The sequence below is a fragment of the Oryctolagus cuniculus genome, chromosome 1 (assembly GCF_964237555.1).
Source record: "Oryctolagus cuniculus chromosome 1, mOryCun1.1, whole genome shotgun sequence".
In the NCBI taxonomy this organism is placed as follows: Eukaryota; Metazoa; Chordata; class Mammalia; order Lagomorpha; family Leporidae; genus Oryctolagus; species Oryctolagus cuniculus.
In genome coordinates this window covers 214973030-214993126 of record NC_091432.1, presented here as the reverse complement: position 1 = coordinate 214993126, position 20097 = coordinate 214973030, and the positions used below count along the sequence as shown (strand labels likewise).

The 20097-nt window shown below is 39.5% G+C and overlaps 1 protein-coding gene across 4 annotated transcripts in view; it reads left to right on the top strand.

The window, feature by feature from the left end:
- The window catches only part of ECPAS (Ecm29 proteasome adaptor and scaffold), a 114418-nt gene that overhangs the window by 80932 nt on the left and 13389 nt on the right, over nt 1-20097 (top strand). For all 4 annotated transcript variants that reach the window (XM_070055536.1, XM_070055535.1, XM_070055538.1 and 1 more), the window contains 17 exons: nt 741-886; nt 1317-1371; nt 2903-3017; nt 3660-3728; nt 5068-5185; nt 5456-5623; nt 6913-6992; nt 8138-8243; nt 9709-9756; nt 10622-10743; nt 12667-12817; nt 14443-14508; nt 16430-16519; nt 18132-18198; nt 19030-19121; nt 19612-19678; nt 19875-20066. In XM_070055536.1, coding sequence (XP_069911637.1) covers nt 741-886; nt 1317-1371; nt 2903-3017; nt 3660-3728; nt 5068-5185; nt 5456-5623; nt 6913-6992; nt 8138-8243; nt 9709-9756; nt 10622-10743; nt 12667-12817; nt 14443-14508; nt 16430-16519; nt 18132-18198; nt 19030-19121; nt 19612-19678; nt 19875-20066 — 1752 coding nt within the window. The remainder of the gene's footprint in view (nt 1-740; nt 887-1316; nt 1372-2902; nt 3018-3659; nt 3729-5067; nt 5186-5455; nt 5624-6912; nt 6993-8137; nt 8244-9708; nt 9757-10621; nt 10744-12666; nt 12818-14442; nt 14509-16429; nt 16520-18131; nt 18199-19029; nt 19122-19611; nt 19679-19874; nt 20067-20097) is intronic.

The window sequence follows — 20097 nt, the reverse complement described above, 5'->3', positions numbered from 1 at the left end:
GACTGACTGCTCATAGACTGCTGTTGGATCAGTTGAGTTAAGAAGTGGACATTGGGCTTAGCCACGGGAAGGTAGTGATAACTTCTGTGAGTGATTTCTGTGGAGAAGAGAAGGTAAAAGGCAGATGTCTGGAGTGGGTTCAAGAAAAATGAGCAGTGTAGTTTGACTATAGTGTAGATAACTGTTCTGGAGGGTTTTAACAGAAAGTGCTAAGTCTCGATTGGAGGATGAGACTTTTGCCCCACGGAGGACAATAGAAAACACGTAGATACAGGGGAGGTAGGTGCTACTGGTGTCTCACGAGAGGAGGCACAGGCTTCTGCTAAATACTCGACAGTGTATAGAACAGGCCCCCAGCAGAATTATCTAGCCCCAGGTCCGAGTGCTGAGGTGAGGAAACTGAAGTCATAAGGAAAGGAAAAAAACAGTGTGGCACCTGCAGAAAGAAAGTGAAGTAGAAAGAGCTTTGCTTTTAGATGGAAAATGAGGTCTGCTAGAGAAAGAAAATTGTGACTGGAGAGAGTGTGCAAGTTTTCATTGTAGGGTACTAAAGTTACCTGAGTACCTTTGATAGATTCCTTCAGCAACTTTTTTTAAACACCTTAGTCATTTGGACTTTAATATGTTGTGTTATGGCATTGTATTTAAATTCAACATTGTTGTATTTAATTGTTGATTTAAATTCATTTCTAAAGGAAACTCTGTTGAATTATTTTAACTGTTTATTTGCTTTTCCCCAGGAGCCAAAGTGAATGATGTGGTGCCATGGGTGTTGGATGTAATCTTAAATAAACATATCATCAGCCCAAACCCACATGTGAGGCAAGCAGCCTGCATCTGGCTCCTTTCCCTCGTGAGGAAGCTAAGCTTCCATAAGGAAGTAAAGGTAAGCCAGGCAGTCTATGTGAAAAGCTCTTTTGGAAATCATAGTAATTACAGGTAAAAAGTAGGAAGGAAAGTGTGTGCAGGGAGGCTGTCAGCCAGTGGCAGAGAGAGTGGAATAAGCTGTGTGTATGGGAAGACGGTGGTGCCCTGATACCTGTTGGCTGGAAGATGGTTTTGAACTTGAAAGTGTAAAGTCAGCAGCACGAAAGATGGGGAGGCTCAGATGGGAGCAAAGGTCAGATTGCCTTTAGGCTGTCTGTAAGTGATGCAACTTCAGGTAATTTGGGCACTTGTGAAAATGAGAACACAATAGGGTGTGTGACTGCCTTGGTTCAGGAGACTTCACAGGTCTTGTGCACCCTGAGAGGGAGATTCTTACTCTCTAAAGGGGTAGAGGTTCAGTGTTCCAATGTCTTTTTTTCTTCTTTCAGTCTCATCTTAAGGAAATCCAGAGTGCATTTGTTTCAGTACTCTCAGAAAATGATGGTAGGTTGTTGGTAAATATTTGATTTCTGAACTTTATTAATCTTGTATTTTAAATTTTGAAGTCTAAATTAATGAAAATAAAACTTGAACAATAAAAATAAGGCAAAATTAAACTTTAATTATTAAGGATAAGCATTCTGTTACTGGCTTAAAAAACAAACAGAATTTCTGGTTAGGATATAGGAAGCTTGGATTATTATTTATAAATTAGAGTATGTTCTTCAGCTTTGCATTTAGAAATGGAATAGACTCCCCCACCCCCCTTTTCTTTTAACATTAGCACTATTACTAGTAGTTTTCTTCTACTTCTGTTTACTTTTCCTGATGTAAAGCTGGGAAAGAGTAAATGCGTGTATGTTAGTTGTGTGCATAGTAACCTTGTGGGCGGGGCATTTGGCATGCTGCTCAAGATGTACTTGGAACACCCACATCCCATTTCTAAGTGCCTGGGCTCAAGTCCTCATTCAACTTCTGATTCCTTTCTGCTAATATGCAGGCATACATGGTGGGAAACAGGTGATGGCTCAAATACTTGAGGTCCTGCCACCCACGTAGGAGACCTGAGTTCCAGGTCCTTGTCTTTATCCTGGCCCAGCCCTGATTGTTGCAGGTGTTCGAGGAATGAACCAGTGGATAGAAGATATGTCTTTGCCTTTCTCCATTTCAAATAAATAAAAATTAGTAGCTTTGTTTTGTACCTTGTTTTAAATATATGGTCTTATATTGCCGTTTCATTTCTAAAAAAGAAATTGGATGTGGGTGTATTGAGGCTTTTTTTTTTTAAATCTGTGATGTGTGCAACTTTCTTGGCTATTCTATCACTATTTACTGTGTAGTGACATCATGGGTCCATCAGTGTTGTCTGGGTTTGTGAATTGGACCTCTGTACATATAGTTTTCATTTATTAAAAGTGACTCATATGAATCTTGTCATTTGCAACAAAATGGTTCTAACTGGAAACCATTATACTTAGTGAAATAAGCCAGTCCCCAAAAGACAAATACTGTGGTAACTATAATAGAGTACCTAAAAGGTAATGTATAGAAGTGAGATTGACACTGATGTGATGATTTTGAACAGCTCTTGTCTTGACTGTTGAACCATGTTTTTTGTTTCTTTTTTCTTCATACTATTTGTTGAACTCTCTACTTAGTGTAGGGTTATTCTTATGAGTATAAAGTTAACTGAAAGTGGATCTTTGTAAAAGAATGGGAATGGGAGAGGGAGGAGGAAGAAGGTAGCATGGGCAGGTGGGAGGTAGGGTGGGAGGAATCACTATGTTCCTAAATTTGTATATAGGAAATGCATGAAATTTGTATTCTTTAAATAAAAAAAGTGACTCATGCTGCCATCTCCATCACTAGGATGATTTAGTATGTTTTTAGCAAAATAGATTGATTATATTTTATATCTTTGGTGTAATTTTGGATTAAAGTTAACACAGTTTTTTAAAAAAAAATTGATTTGTTAATCAGTAGACAAATTTTTCCCAAGGTGTTATAACTTTGTCTGATTTTTTTTTTTTAATAGAACTTAGCCAAGATGTTGCTTCAAAAGGCCTAGGGTTAGTTTACGAACTAGGCAATGAGCAAGATCAACAGGAGTTGGTGTCTACACTTGTAGAAACACTTATGACTGGCAAAAGGTATGATGAACTTAAAAATTCCAGATTTGAATACATAGGGCAAATACATGTGCATACTAAGAACATGCTGTGAAAGACGAAATTCAAATTCCAGTTTCCTATTTATTAAGCCTTTTCTAAATCACAAGTCACTTGCTGTTATGCTGTGGATAGCAGTTTACTTATTCTTGTGTGTACTGTTTGCTTCACGAACACAGTAGTAGGTCAAGCTTTAAAAATTGATGTGGACTCAGGACAATTAAAGCATTGGATTAGTAAGAAACATAATTACCTGTGACTGAATGAAAATTAAGATATGAAGGAGCTGATTGTATATCATTTGTAATCTGATCTGTGAAAGTGAGTGAAGAGTTATTTTCTAACTGGTTGCTGTGCTGTGTTGCCTGCCTTAGAGAATAGGTAAATTTAGTGGCCCTATTTGATATATAACTTGGTATGAGATGTCTTTCACATCTGTTAATTTATTTATTCTAGGTTCCTTTTTGTAAAATTCCCAGCTTCATGGAAAGGAGTAGTTGACTTTTATATTTTGCATACAGCAGGCACTTGATGAGGAGTTCATCAGTTTGCAAATGGGATGTATCTTTAGGTGAATGGTGGTATAAAATCTTGGGACTAAATTAAGTTCTTGTTTTGATTTAGAGCTAAACATGAAGTTTCTGGAGAGACTGTGGTATTCCAAGGGGGTTCCCTTGGTAAAACACCAGATGGGTAAGTGTGCCAAATCCATCAGTCAATTATGGTAGATATCTTTCAATATAATTTTTTAGTTTGGTAAATAGAGCACTCATGAAGTTGATTTCCACCCTGTTAGGAAATGTCATGTGTTGGTGGATGAAGAAAACTTGTATGGAAAAAGCCTACTAGCTTAGCTTGGCTTCCCTGGGAAATAGACTGAGGTGGGCAGTTTACTGGGGAGTGCCTGGGGATCACCCCTGGGTGGAGTGAGGCAGCAGGATAGGGCCAGAAGCTGAGGAAGGGGCTGGATTTCTGCCATCATTTCCTCAGATATGCACCTCTCGGACCTTTGGCTGCTGGGATGAGATCACCCATCAGCGCCTCCCTGTTTTGAGGCTTCACCTCCGCCTGTAAGGTCTTCACATCCCCTCAGTGACTAGCCGCTGGTGGTGCGCTGCTCCAGTGGGAGGCTGTGAGCTTGCTCTGAGGCAGTTGCTGGAGACTGGGCTGAGACTTGTCGGGTCCAGCAGCTGCATCTGCGAGGGGCATCTGAGCGCACAGCTCAGTGTCCACTGATCCTGGCTCTTTAGGGAGTGTAGCTTGCAATCCCAGAGTCCACCCATTTGACATTTCAAGTTAATCGATTGCTTTACCGCTTTTATATTATTATTTTTCCATTGTGGTTATATCATTGCGCCTCCTGTAAGAATTATCAGGCGTATCTGTGCAACCCTCTGCCTTCCTGTGTGTCATGCAGAGTTGTTGGCTGCATTTTTCTGTTTCATCCTTGACATTCATTCTCTCATAGTCACTGTTTTCTTATTAAAAGTTGTTTTCACTCCATATTCATTCTCCTTGTAGACTCCCTTTTGAATTTTTAAAAAGTTATTTTTCATAGAAAGAGAAATGATGAGATATTTGAACAAAATATTATTTGCTCATGGGAAAATAAACAGGACTCAAAGAATTTGTTGCAAGGATTGGAGTGGTCTATCTCAGAAAAGACTCGGGAGACACGTGTTGTCTTCAGCTCAGCCGAATCTCAGGATGATGAGAGAGATTCATGCACAATGTGAAGCAGAAGTACTGAGTTCCTTCCCAGGGTGGTGAGGCTCCACCTCCCGGGCGTTGCAGGTGCATCAGTTACTTAGCAGCAGCAGTGTAGAGGGGCTTAGGAATGCTTGGTAATTGAGTTGGGTGACCCTTTGTATTCTTAATGAGTTTTCTGTCTCCATGGTGATAGATAACTCAATGTTAGGAATTGAGTGACAATGTAATTTTAAAATGTCCAAGTAATTTTGATCATGTAATTTTTATCACTCTTGGAATATATATATGATTGCACACTTCTTTTTGCTTGTTTGTTTCCAAGCCAGGGCCTTTCTACTTACAAGGAGCTTTGTTCTTTGGCAAGTGATCTTAGTCAGCCAGATCTGGTGTATAAATTTATGAATTTAGCCAACCATCATGCAATGTGGAACTCTAGAAAGGTAAGTTACTCTCTGGAAGGTTTTTATTTTTGACTTTTCTCCCAAACCAAACATGTTACATGGGCAGGTAGTGGCCGTTGATACGCGGCATGTCTTGTGATAGTCTATGCTTCAGTATAGAGAGTGAAACCACCATACAGGAAAGCTGGGCTACCCAATAAATAAGGCTCTATGTAGGGACACTTTGGGAGGGAGAATTTTGTGATCCTTGTACATTTAATATGTTAACTACCGCACATGTGCTGAGCAATTCCATCTTCTCCTTTTCAGGGTGCTGCTTTTGGTTTTAATGTAATTGCCACCAGAGCTGGAGAACAGCTGGCTCCTTTTCTGCCTCAGCTAGTTCCTCGTCTTTATCGCTATCAGTTTGATCCCAACCTTGGCATTCGACAGGCTATGACAAGTATTTGGAATGCACTAGTCACTGACAAATCCACGGCAAGTATCTCTGTGTTAGGGAAATACTCTACAGCTTCTCTGAGATCACACACAGGATTTAAACCCAGTGTTATCTTTCTTTTGACTTCGGACACTTATTTATTCATAAAAATACACTTTCATCCTTTTGTTTTCTTCTTTCAAGATAGCAAAAACCCTCATAGCAACATTTATTGAAATCTCAAAAATGGAATCAGCGTAAATGTCTGCTAGGTGGATGGTTAGGGCAGTGACAGTATATTCACACAAATGGAATACTGTATGTTGATAGGCACTACAGATGCACTGGAGAAGCAGTCATGATTGTATCTTTGAAGAGTTCACTAAGTTGGAGAGACAATTACTGTATTTTCCTCTTTGTTTTCTGTCATCTAGCCATTTATCTTATTCTGTCCAGCTTTTAGATATCTCCTGGCTTTCACTTGGGTATCTTCTGCTTTCTCAACTTCGTCTGCGTCAGTTCCAGGGCATGTCAGTGCTGTGTTTACTGTGATAGTTCCCAGCCTTATACTTCGGCTTTGGATGTGACTTGTGCCCCAGACTTTGTCTAACTATTTGACATATTCACTTGGATGTTGTTTTGAGATACCATAAACTTAGCATGTCTGGAATAGGACTTAACACCCTTTTGTTTCTGTTCTCCTCACCATTATCTCATTTATTTAAGCAAGGAAACTTGGTGTCATTCTTTATTTTTGTCTGTCTGACCACCTATCTCCCATATGAATCCAGTAGCAGAATCTCTTAGCTCTGCTTCCAAAATTGTCCTTAAGTCCACTCTCTTCTTTGTCTCATGCTTTCCTGATGAACAGGTCATGATTGCTTTTCAGTCTTCTGTGTGGTGCAGCAGCATGGTTGCTTAGGGTCTGTGTGATGCACCTTGAGAGAGTGGGAACACAGAGGAGAGTCTGCACTGGAGGGATCAGTGGGAGTTACCCAAGCAAGGAGGACGTGGAAAAGTGGTGTAGATAGAGGTGGTGTGTGCCAGTGAGTGGCAGTGAGACAGACTATTATTTGTAGCTATTGAGTCCTGGAGGTTTTGTATGTATGCCTAGGTGATTGAACTTTATTCTTCTCACTAAGGGAACTAGACAATCAAGTCTGCATTTTAGAATGACTCCCCCCTCAGCATATAGCAACCCAAGTGGGAAGAGATTTATGGGCCACAGTGCCTAGAGAGATACTTAATGCTGTTAAAAACAGTGTTAAATGGTCAGTATGGTTGAAAGGTGGATGATTTGTTGGTGGTGGATTTCACATTTTAAATTTTACTATTTTGCTTTCATTAGGTAGATAAATATTTGAAGGAAATTCTTCAAGATTTAGTTAAGAACCTTACCAGCAATATGTGGCGAGTTCGAGAATCCAGGTACCACTTTGGAAATATAAGACTGGTCAAATACACTTGATTTTTTTTTTCTTCAAACTTGTTAGTTTTTTACTTTGTACAAATTGAATATATTAAAACTACTACGAAACATATTTCTAGTTAGGTTAGACAGTTAATGTTTTTCAGTTATGTCAGTGGTCTTCTGAAGTTGTCTGAATTTATACAAGGGCACTTCAAAATGTTGGTGGAAAGTGAAATTAAAAGTTAAATTTATTTGGTGCAAAGAAGTTTTGAAATCCATGCAGACAGTCTCCAAAGACTTCATGAAAAAACAGGCCCATGTTGTGGTACAGCAGGTTAAAGCAGTTGCCTGTGATGCTGGCATTCTATATGAGTGTCAGTACGAGTCCCACTGCCTGCTTCTGATCCAGCTCCCTGTGAGGGTGCCTGGGAAACCAGTAGAAGATGGCCCACATGCTTGGGCCCATGTGGGAAGCCTGAAGGATTTCTGGGCTCTGGGCTTTGGCCTGCCCTGGTCTGGTCCTGGTCATTGTTGCGTTTGGGGAGTTAACCAGTGGATAAAGATCTCTCTTTCTCTGTGTCTGCCTCTCATTTTGTAACTCTGCCTTTCAAATAAATAAAATCTTTAAAAAGAAAAAAGAAAAGAAAAACACCGCCCCTAATAAATTTTTTTTGCACCAAAATTTGTCTTTTGATTTAATTTTCCATGAATGTTTTGAAATACTTTCATGTAAGTGAAAGATTAAAGAAGTTGAAGGCCATTTGTTAAATTGGTAGGTATCAAGATTTATATACTGTCATGGCTTTGTGTTATAGCATTTATTATATGTATATAATTTGCATTCATTAGGTGCCTACTATATGCCTAGCAATGTTATAGGCCCTAGGAGCACACAGTAGAAAAACGATATTTTATCTCAGAGATTCTATTATAGTAGTGAGAAATAAACATCTGAAGATTTTAAGTGCTGTGGACACACACACACACACACACACACGTATATATTTGAGACACTGCCAAGAGACAGTAATCCTGCCTGTCTTGGGGTAAGGGGATTAGGACTTGAAATATGGGCAGAATCCATATTCTTGTTTGATATGAACATTATATAGTAAAATACTGAATTTGTTGAACACATTTGAAACAATTTTTTTATTTTCAGCTGTTTAGCTTTGAATGACTTACTTAGAGGAAGACCCTTAGATGACATCATTGATAAACTTCCAGAAATTTGGGAAACACTTTTTCGAGTACAAGATGATATCAAGGTATCATGAAAACAAATCTATGTAAAGTTTTAGGATAGGTAAAACTGGAACTGCTAAAATATATGTGTCAAAATTCCATGTTCAGATAATTTTCAGAGACCACAATTTCCCTCCAAAATTCCAATTAGATGTCTTGAAATTGCAATTTAATTGACTTGATTGAAAGAAAAAGAAAGTAGCTATCATTTGACATACTTTAATAGAGACCTCATGTTACTGGCTTAAGGACGAATAACAGTTTTAAGCTAATTTATAATGACTCACTTAGATTAGTTTTAGTGACATGACCAATTCCTCTGAAACTTATCTGGACAATCTAAATTGTAGGCATATTTTGGTGTCTAATGATTAAAACTAGGCACTGCTGTTTTGCCTCTTTTTTGCTTTATTCATGAGAGATTAAGCCTTTGAGAATCCTCATAGTTTTTAAAATATATTTGTGTAATACACTTAATTACTGAACTGTTTTTTTTTTTTTTTAATTATTTATTTGAAAGGCAGCATTTCTTGGAGATAGGGAGATATAGAGATAGAGAGATCTTCCATCTGCTGGTTCACTCCCAAAATGGCTGTAATGGCTGAGCTGGGCCAGTCTGAAGCCAGGAGGCAGGAGATTTTTCTGGGTTTCTTAAGTGGGTGCAGAGGCCCAAGCGATTGGGCTGTCCTCTACCGCATTCCTAGGTGCATTAGCAGGCACCTGGATTGGAAGTGGAACAGCCAGGACTCAAACCACTGTTCAAATGGGGTGCCAGCGCTACAGGCAGTGGCTTAACCTGCTACGCCATAATGCTGGCCTCTGAACTGTTATTCTTTATGGATGTTATATAAGGCAAAATCATGTCATACCTGAGTTTTAAAAATTAATATTGCTTTGTAATGTCACATGATGAGACGAAAGTCTAATGAAAACTTTTTTTTACATTTAATATTTTTTTAGAAGAAAGGAATTTATTGAGGCTTTAGTGATTAGAAACATTGGAAAAGCACAATCAAAACAAAACAAATATTCCATCTAGACTTAAGAAATGGCTTTTAAAGGCACACCACATTATTTATATTCTAATAATGATGATTATAAGGAAATAATTGTCATGTACTAATACTTATTTGTGGATCAGGGAGCTAGTGATCAGTATGTTGTTGCCCCTACTAGCGAGTTTCTGTCAAGTTTCCCAGATCTCTTCAGTCTTTTGACTTTTAACACTAGAGATTGTGCTCATCTGTTTCATGGAACTTCAGTCACCCCCAGGATTCAAGTAACAAGAGAGTCTGATTACCTATTGTTACTGTCAAAAATGTTCACAAACTTAATGACTTAAAAAGAGATTATACTTAATGTTGAAAGTAATGCTTTTTACTAATTGGTGTAGGGCCTAAGACAGCTAAGTGTGCATTGTGGGCTGAATTAGAATGAACTCTCCAACTTGTATGATACTAAACTTTTCTCTCTTTTTTTTTTTTTTAGGAATCTGTACGAAAAGCAGCAGAATTAGCTCTGAAAACTCTGAGCAAGGTGAGAATTTCTATTTTACAGTGAGTTGGAATGAGGCCGGGTTCTATGACTATAAGAAATAATGTTTTGCTAGTGTGAGTACATTAGTTGCTTTGTAATTAGCTGTGTGTTTTCATTGCTCTTAGAGTATGTGAAAAAGTAGGTGTTATTACACTGGAATGCTAGTATCTCAAGCAAAGTATACCCCTGGTCTTTCTGATTGGTAGCTTCTGTGGACTTCTACTAATGTGTGACTTTCACTTGACCCTGAAGAATGCATTACTCATCAGATCAAGCATCAGCTGCCTTTTCTGTTATCATGGCTGTGTTTATGTGTAGATCTACTTTTTGCATTCCAGAGGCTAACAAGCTTTTTGAAACTAGGCTGCCACTTGAACTTGATTTTGTGATACTTGTCTATCAAAGGCTTTGACACTTCTATATTGCATAACCCTTGCCATACGTTACATTCTTAGTAGTAAAACCACGTTTTAAATCTAGGTGTTTTTCACCCCAGACTGATGTTCTTGACCACTATATGGTGCTGCCACGCCAAATTATTGATGAGGATGTTGATATTAATAGCCTAAGCCAATTTTAAAGTACTTTTTTGTGTACTTTCTCATTTTACCTTCAACTGTTTTGTTTCACTTACACATTAGAAGACCAGAGCTTAAAGAGTAAAATACATTACCACATTCTCTGGCAGATCAAAGTCTCAGTATCAGATCTCATTCCTCTGTTTCTCCCTATGGAGTCATGGAAATAGACTCACTTAATCTTTCCTATTGAGATGTAAAGAAAAAAGCTTTTTGTCAAGTAATTGCTTTATTGGTCAGATTATGCTTTATTAGCTCCGCTAATGTCCATGTCCTTTGTATGTGAGGTTTGTGTGAAAATGTGTGACCCTGCCAAGGGAGCAGCTGGCCAGAGAACCATTGCTGTCCTTCTGCCTTGCCTTCTGGACAAAGGAATGATGAGTCCTGTGACGGAAGTTCGAGCCCTCAGGTGTGTGGATCAGTTAATGAAATGAATGTATTGGATTTGCTTAGTTCCTTGCCTATAGTAGAATTCTTTTCATTAAATGTTAGATTCTTGAAAATATAAAGAAATGGGTTGAAGAGAATACACTGAGGTGACCCAAGCCTTAATGAAAATTTGTGAGTCAGAATTTTTTTGCAGAGGGGGCCGGTGCTGTGGCATAATGGGCTAAGCCTCTGCCTGCGGTGCCGGCATCCCATATGGGCTCTAGTTCGTGTCCAAGCTGTTCCTCTTCTGACCCAGTTCTCTGCTTATGGAAGATGGCCCAAGAGCTTGGGCCCCTGCACCTGCATGGGAGACCTGGAGGAAGCTCCTGGCTCCTGCTTCAGGTTGGCCCTGCTCTGGCTGTTGTAGTCATTTGGGGAGTGAACCAGCGGATGGAAGATCATTGTCTCTGTCTCTCCTTCTCTCTGTAACTCTACCTCTCAAGTAAATTAATAAAGCTTAAAAAAATTTTTTTTGCAGTAATATTTTCATGAGAACCTTGTTTCCCACTTGTATTTTGAGTTGTGTTCAACTCTATTATCATCTGTTCCTGTCCCAGGAAGCACTGATTCCTTTTATGTCAGAAATCCTCAGGGGCTTGTTTGTTGTGTACAACACTTAACTAGTATTGCTGTTTTGCTGTCTCAGTAATTTAAGTAGTGATTCTGAGAGGCTCCTAAATCCATGGTGAAAGGCCGATGGAGCTTCATGGTGCTTTAGGCCAACCAGATCTGAACCCTCTAATCACTCTTAATGGGGAAAGAAGGTAGCATGCTAATTAACCCTGATTTGATTAGGACACATTGGATACATATACTGAATGTGTATATGTGTGTGTACACATATAGTGTATGTGTACATATATATAGTCACAGTGTGCCCCACAAATATATACAAGTATTGCCAATCAAAAAAATTTTAAGTGTTTTTAAAAAAGTATGATAAATAGGGGTGAGTGAGTGGTATAGCCGTAAGATGCCACATGGGTGCTTGTATTCCACAGAGTGTCCAGGGTTGAGTCTTGGCTCCACTTCCAATCTAGCTTTCTGCTAATGTGCACCCTGTAGGCAGCAGGTGATGGCTCAATTGCTTGGGTTCCTGCCAACCATGTGGGAGGCCTGGGTTCAGTTCCCAGCTCTTGGCTTGAGCCTGGCCCGGGCCTTTCTGTTACTGGCATTTGGAGAGTGAATCAGTAGATAAAGAACAATCTCTGTCTCTATCTTCCAAATAAAATGAAAATGAAAATTTAAAAAAAGATGATATACATTCTGATATGATGGAATAGGACACATATTGCATCACCTATGGGGAAAAAAAAGAAATTGAACCTGAACTTGATTTAGTCTATAGAAATGCACAGAGGAGAGAGGAACATGTTATCGTATACAACTAGAATACAGTCTATGACAAATAAGAAAAGGGGAGGGATGGAGATTCCAGGAATGCAGTAAATTGCTGCCTCCTGCGTTAAAACAGTTCTGAAGAAGAAGTGAAACAATTAGAGAAATGAGGATATTGAATGATTTAAAAATTAATATTTTTGAAGTGTGAAGCTGGTGTTATGATTATGACAGAATCTTTGTCTCTTGGAGATATATGGGATGCATCCAAATAATACAGTTGTAAGGGGTATATGTGCCTGGATGAGTGGAGGAGGTATAAATGAAACAAAATTGGCTAATTATTTATAATTGTTGAACTGGGTGGAGAATACATAGCCTTTCATTTATGTTTCTTTCTACTTTGATATTTTTGTGTGAATTTCTATAATGGATTCAAAAAAGAAGAGTAGAAAGACTGGGCTCTGTAACTCTGTGCCTGTATGTAGAGAATAGGTTCAGGAGTAGACTTGCAGGGCTCCTTAGCTTTGGTAAAAGGCCTCAGGGATTGTGTTTTTGTCTGTAGCATTAACACCCTTGTGAAGATCAGCAAAAGTGCAGGAGCCATGTTAAAACCCCATGCACCAAAACTCATCCCAGCTCTGTTGGAGTCCTTAAGTGTGTTGGAGCCCCAAGTTCTCAATTATTTGAGTCTTCGGGCTACAGACCAAGAAAAGGTGAGTTGATGACCCAAGATTATTGGTAAGTGTCATGAAAGAAACACCCTAGTAATGCACCACATTCATCTGTGTGATCCCTCTAGGGTTCTGGGACTCTATGACTCCACCCGCCCTTGACTCCTCACACAGCTCCTCTCCTGTGACCACGTCATATTTTAGTATTGGTGAGGGGGAGCCTTGTGCATAGACTGTTTTATGTATCAGATGAAAACTGGTATCTCCATCTAAAAACTGTCAATATTCAGCACATTTTTGGTAACATTTTTTTAAAGGTTGAATATACACCTTCAGAGTCCTTCTGTGGGTTGCCCCCTGCCCTATAAGTAGAAGGTTTGGCATAACCTAGAGTTGTTCTGCTTTTCAGATACACTATAGTTGCTTAGCCAAAATTTTTAAAATTATAAATGAAACATACTTTCTGAATGAAATGACAATTCCCTCGGGCCCTCCTCTCCTGTCACCCACTACTGTTCTGTGAGGAGTGCCCATCATGAGCAGGTTCAACCTTGTGTTGTTTCAATTTCTTTTGTAGTCATAGGCAACAAATCCAAACAAACATTTGAAACATTTAAAGTAGAATCAGACTGTGGAAGTTGGTATGCAACTTGTCTATGTTCTGTTTTCTTATAGCTTTATTTCACTCTTGAATGCATGCATATCTAGGGAAGTGCTTTTGGATTTTTGTGGGAGAGGTTTTACAACATCAGAAGTTACAATGTTCTTTCTTCTCTCTACTTTTTCCAACATTGAATAACGTCAATCTGACAGGGAAGAATCTTGTCATTCTATTTTGTAGTTTTCTTTTATTAGCATTGTCCTTTGTCTCTTCAAATTTTATTAGCCACTTACATTTCTTTTGTGAATTGTTTCTAGTCCATGCCTGTTTTTCTACTTGACTGCTTTGTTTTTTTTACATTTGCCTTTGTTTATAAAGACTATTATATCCTTGTTATGTACAGTGTGTTTTCTCTCAGTTCGTCTGCTCTGACAATTTATTCTTTTCCCTTGGCCTGTAGTATTACAGTCTGTTCTTCATTCATTATTCTTTCCTTTTTCGGCAGTAAACTCACTCATTCTTAGGTCTCCTAGGATGTTTACTAAGTATTGAGCATTAGGAAACATACTTCTGGCCCAAATGTTGCAGCCCTAGGCAAATCACTTTTTGTGCCGTACTTTCTTCATTTATTTTGTGCTGATGGTGTAAATCCTCTAGCATGGTTATTAGACTAAAATACAAATTACAAAGCCTTGTTACAAAGTCAAAGCACTAAATGTATGAAATTTTTATTGTTTGGAGGATACAATTTTTCAAGATTGTAGTTAGAGCTGTAATCTGCTTCTGTTTTTAGTGGATAGAAAAGCTGAGACTCAGGTTGACTGGATGACTTGCCCAGTCAGACCATGTTCATTTCTAACTGTTTCTGAATATCTCACCCTGGTGAGATGCTGCCTCTACAAGTAAATTGTAGAGTGTGGCTCACAGGAAATCAGAGTTAGATTTAGGTTTGACTTTGTTATACCAATGGGTTATTTATTAAAAGTTCTTTATGATGGGAGTAAAGTCCTTTGACTTATTCCTAAGTAACTGAATGACCTGAATGATTTGAATTGGTATGTTTCAGGCTGCAATGGATAGTGCCCGACTCAGTGCTGCCAAATCCTCTCCCATGATGGAAACAATCAACATGGTGAGTGTCTAAATGTAAGGAGAAAGCCTGTTGGTTTGCTTACTTTAGAGTGTAATTCTTGAGAATCTTTGCATTATGTTGAATGAAGTAAGATTTAAAGGTGCATCATGCAGCTGTTGTGAGTAGAGTTCTAGCTCAGGGTTAAGCCTTTTTTTTTCTATGCTTCTAAGTGAATTAAATAATTTTCCAAATACTAGAATTGATGAGTTCAAATTTGTGTTGCAAGGTAGAACAACATACTACAACATATTAAAAGAAACCTCTGTAGATCTATAACTGTCCTCTGATAGTTAACCAGGATCACAAAGTTGGACAAGAGAAATATTTTTTAGTGTCTCCTGGGAGACCATTACCAGAATTTAGTCTAAGGATAATATATTTTTATTGGATTACTAGAAAATAAAGCTTAAAGAAATAAGGAGCAGTTAGTGAACACCATAGAGTAAGCACTTAGAGGTATGTGCATTTTCAAACTTATAGATAACAAATTATAGGGAATTCACCTAAAGAGACTGACTTACTGGGAGTGGTTTGGTGGGATAGGCCTCCTGGAAAGATCAGTATTAGGCTAGTACTTTGACACTAAACATGGATTAATAAAGAGAAAGTAGATTCAGAGAGATCTTTCATTCTTGGGTAGTCTTTTTCTCCTTTAGCAAAGATTTTTTTTTTAATTTTATGTTTAAAATTTTTTCATGTTATTTATTTGAAAGGCAGGGTTAGGGGAGAGAATTAGAAACAGAAACAGAGCCCAGACTTCAACCTTGGCACTGTGAATGCAGGGTGTGAGCATCTCAAGTGACATCTTAAGCACCCCACCTGTGTTTTTTTTAACATTTATTTTATTTATTTGAAAGAGTTAGAGACATTTTCCATCTGCTGGTTCACTCCCCAAATGGCTGCAATGGCTGAAGCCAGTAGCCTGGAGCTTCTTCCAGGTCTCCACATGGGTACAGGGACCCAAGGACCTGGACCATCTGATGTTCTTTCCTGGATGCATTAGCAGGGAGCTGGATCAGAAGTGGAGCAGCTGGGACTTGAACTGGCACCCATATGGTGCTGCAGGCAAGGTGTTGTTGTTGATTTTTTTTTTTTTTTAATTTTATTTGAAAGAGTGATAGGGAGGGAGACAGAGATCTTTGATCTGTTGGTTCACTCCCCAAATAGCTGCAGTTGCTGAAGCTAGGAGCCCAGAAGTCCATCCAGGTCTCCCATAGAGAGACAGGGACCCAAGCAATTGGGCCATCTTCCTCTGCTTTCCTAGGTGTATTAACAAGGTGCTGGATCAGAAGTGAAGCAGCCAGGACTCCAACCAGAGCTCTGAATGGGATGCTGGCATTGCTAAGCATCAGCTTAATCCACTGAGCCACAATCCTGGCCCCTCTGTGTTTTTTTTTTTTTTTTTTTTTTAAGATTTTATTTGAGAGGTGGAGTTACAGACAGTGGGAAAGAAAGGTCTTCCATTTGCTGGCTCACTTCCCAGATGACCATAATGGCTGGAGCTGGGTTGATCTGAAGCCAGGAGCCAGGAGATTCTTCCGGGTCTCCCATGTGGGTGAGAGCCAAAGCACTTGGGCTATCTTTCAGTGCTTTCCCAGACCATAGCAGAGAGCTGGATTGGAAATGGAGCATCTAGGACACGAACTGGCTGGTGCCCACAGGCAGTGGCCCAACTCACTATGCTATAGCACTTGTGCGCCCCCCCCCCCCCTTTAAGTATTGAGCCATGGTGAATGATTTGTTTGTAGAATGATAATTTTAATATTGAAATCAGAACAGAATGAAACCTGTGATTTTTTTTTTTCAACTTCATCTCCAATCAAGTGGGTACATATTTGACATAGGCAGTTTTTGATTGAAGAAGTGAACATGACTTAATAATTTGCTAAGGTCTACCTTTATCTTTATTTTTTCCTAAAAGTGCCTGCAATATCTAGATGTGTCGGTGCTGGGTGAGCTAGTTCCTAGATTGTGTGAACTGATCAGAAGTGGTGTAGGTCTTGGAACTAAGGTAAGTAAGTGTATTTTTCACAGGAAGAAGTGTGCATCGTAATTAGTTTTGGCTACCAAAGTATAACAGTGCATAAGTTTGAAAGTCATAATATTTTTAAAATAAAACCTTATGTTGTAGTGTATTAACTATTTTGTTTCTGTGGTTGCACAATAAAATGTGTAGCTGATTCAGGAAATACCATTTTATTTTTTCGATGGAGTCTTTGTTTGTTTCCTGGTTGCCAGATGCATGCCCTGGGGTTCTCCTTTATCATCAGTTGACGGCAATAATCATTGGGCTCTCAGGGAATGGTTAGCACAGTTCACAGCATGGGAAACACTTGTGTTTCAAGATTTCAGCATTTATCAACCAGGAGAAAATTAAAAAATAAAAATTAACCATAATTTTACTATGCAAAGTTAACTGCTTAATTCTGGAGACCTTGCTTCCTGTGTCTTTCTGTGCATATGTCTCTGCAGTATTATCTCTGAAGGCTATATGAGACCATTGGTTGGCTGTAACAGCATGTATTTTTTTTTCTTTGACAGGCAGAGTGGACAGTGAGAGAGAGACAAAGAGAAAGGTCTTCCTTTTCCATTGGTTCACCCTCCAATGGCTGCCGCGGCCGGCGTGCTGCGGCCAGTGCACCGCGCTGATCTGATGGCAGGAGCCAGGTGCTTATCCTGGTCTCCCATGGGGTGCAGGGCCCAAGCACCTGGGCCATCCTCCACTGCACTCCCTGGCCACAGCAGAGAGCTGGCCTGGAAGAGGGGCAACCGGGAAAGAAGCCGGAGCCCCGACCAGGACTAGAACCCGGTGTGCTGGCACCGCAAGGCAGAGGATTAGCCTAGTGAGCTGCGGTGCCGGCCAACAGCATGTATTTAATCCTTCAAGCAACACATGATTCTTTTTCAAATTGTGTTTATGATAAAACAAAGCATGGGGTGAATATCTGAACACACTGGAAGCTATTTTCTTTTGTTAAATATCTAGAAATAGAGATATTAGCATAGGGATAGACAAAATGACCTATTGTATAGTTGCCTTCCCAGAATATTATACCAATTTTTTTTTTAAGATTTATATTTTATTTATTTGTAAGGCAGAGTTACAGAGAGGAGGAGGAGGTGAAGGTGGAGGTGGAGAGAGAGACAGAGAAAGAGATACCGAGAGGGAAGGAGACAGGGGGTGGGAGAGAGAGAGAGATCTTCCACCTACTGGTCCTCTGCCCAAGTGGCTGAAACTGTTGGCGGTGGGTCAGGCTAAAGCCAGGAGCCTGGAGTTTCTCCCAGGTCTCCCACGTGGGTGCAGGAGCCCAAGTACTTGAGCCGTCTCTGCTGCTTTTCCCAGGTGCATTAGTAAGGAGCTGGATCAGAAACAGAGCAGCCAGGACTTGAATGGGCACCCATATGGGATGCCAACATTGCAGGCAGTGGCTTAACGTGCCATTGCACAATGTCCACCCCTGCACTACTAACTGAAAATAAGAGTTGTCCATTTTCTGCATTGATCCTGGAGAGATGTTTAACTTTATGTATTTCATATTTTTAAGTCTTTGGTGCCTAAACCAAATTATTTGGTAGGACATTGTGACTGTCACATTTAAATATTTGCTTTTGTCACCCTGCAGGGAGGCTGTGCCAGTGTCATTGTGTCATTAACTACTCAGTGTCCCCAGGACCTAACACCTTACTCAGGTGAGTTTGTCAAGTGAAGTATAGTGATATTGATTAAAGTCATGTCTTAGGTGACACAGTTTTAAAAGGGAAAATAATAACCACTGAGAAATGCCTGTGAAACTGTCTGCCCCCCATTTCTTTGTATACAGGACATGCAGAGTTTAGCAAGTTTTCACTGCCTTACAAATAAATGTGGTTATTTCTCGGTGGTGTAAGGAGGTACACTGTCTCCCATTCTGTAGGATTTGCTCACCATATAGCTAATAAAATTGAAACAGTTATTTGGAGAAAGAGACAGGGCTCCCATCTGCTGGTTCATTCTGCAAATCCCTGCCATGGTTAGGACTGGGCTGGGCCTGATCCTGGAGCCAGGAACTCAATCCAGGTCTTCTAAGTGGGAGGCAGGAGCCCAGTTACTTGATTCATCATGCTGTCTCCCAGTCTGCATTAGCAGGAAGCTGGAGTCTGGAGCGGGAGCTGGTGTTGGGAATGGAACTCAGGCACTCAGATGAGGGATGTAGGTGTTGTAACTGCTAGGCTAAATGCCTGCTTCCTGTAAGTGATTTTATGTGAACATTTTTTCCAACCTAGACTGACTCTTATATAAGGCTAATGAACTTTATTCATCTAGCTCTCATTCTTGCAACTTTTTCTACAATATTTTAGATGTAGGTTAATTTTTAATTTTATATCAAGTAAGAGAAAACAAAAGATAGTAGCAACATAAAGTTGAAGAACTACTAGGGTTAAATCAGATATGAGTTAAAAGATTACATTTGTTTTGGTCTTGGAAACAAAGTAGAACATTTGGTCAACCAAGTGTCAGATATTTTGCTTTATTTCTGATAGGTAAACTTATGAGTGCTTTGCTTAGTAGCCTGACAGATCGGAACAGTGTGATTCAGAAATCCTGTGCGTTTGCCATGGGCCATTTGGTTCGGGTGAGTAGAATTTGTTATTTAGTTAAATAAACCTTTTTTTTTTTTCTTCTTTAAAGGGAAATGCTGCATGAACGAGTATTTTCCAGGTGGAGGTTTCTTGCTGATGGCAGCTTTTTAAAAGCTTTTTCTCTTTATTTATTTGAAAGACAGACACAGGAGGAGAGAGATTTTCAGTTCACTGGTTTACTCCTCAGATGCCTGCAACAGCAGGGTTGGTCCAGGCTGAAGCCAGGAGCTGAGAACCCAGTCCAGATCCCCCATGTGGGTGGCAGACACCCAATTACTTTAAACCATTTCCTGCTTCCCTTCATGGTGCACATCAGTGGGAAGCTGGAATTGGAAGTGGAATTGGGACTGTAACCAAGGCACTTCAACATGGAATGTGGAGATGTTCCAAGCAGTGTCTTAAATCCTGTACCAAACATTTGCCTCCAAACACTTTGATAATTAGAAAGAAATGACTAGGATTTATTTTGTTTTTATTTTTTAGACTTCACGGGATAGCAGCACTGAAAAACTTCTGCAGAAGCTCAATGCATGGTATATGGAGAAAGAAGGTATCCTCCTTTTCTCCTTTATGTCTTTAAGTTTAGATGTTAACCTAATAATACCATACAAATTAGGTCTTATGCTCTGATTTTGTTTACTTAACTAGAAAGATTTCTAATCGATTTTATCTGTTTACTAGCTTTGCTGTGGTACACACTGCGCAATAGTACCATAAAAATTTTGCATTCTTCTGCTTCTTCCCAGAACCCATCTATAAAACTTCTTGTGCTTTGACTATTCATGCAATTGGACGATACAGCCCTGATGTACTGAAGAACCATGCCAAAGAAGTTCTGCCTTTGGCATTTCTGGGCATGCATGAAATCGCTGATGAGGAGAAATCCGAAAAAGAAGAATGTAACTTATGGACTGAAGTGTGGCAGGAAAATGTACCTGGTTAGTAAGCACTGCTTATGATTTATAACTG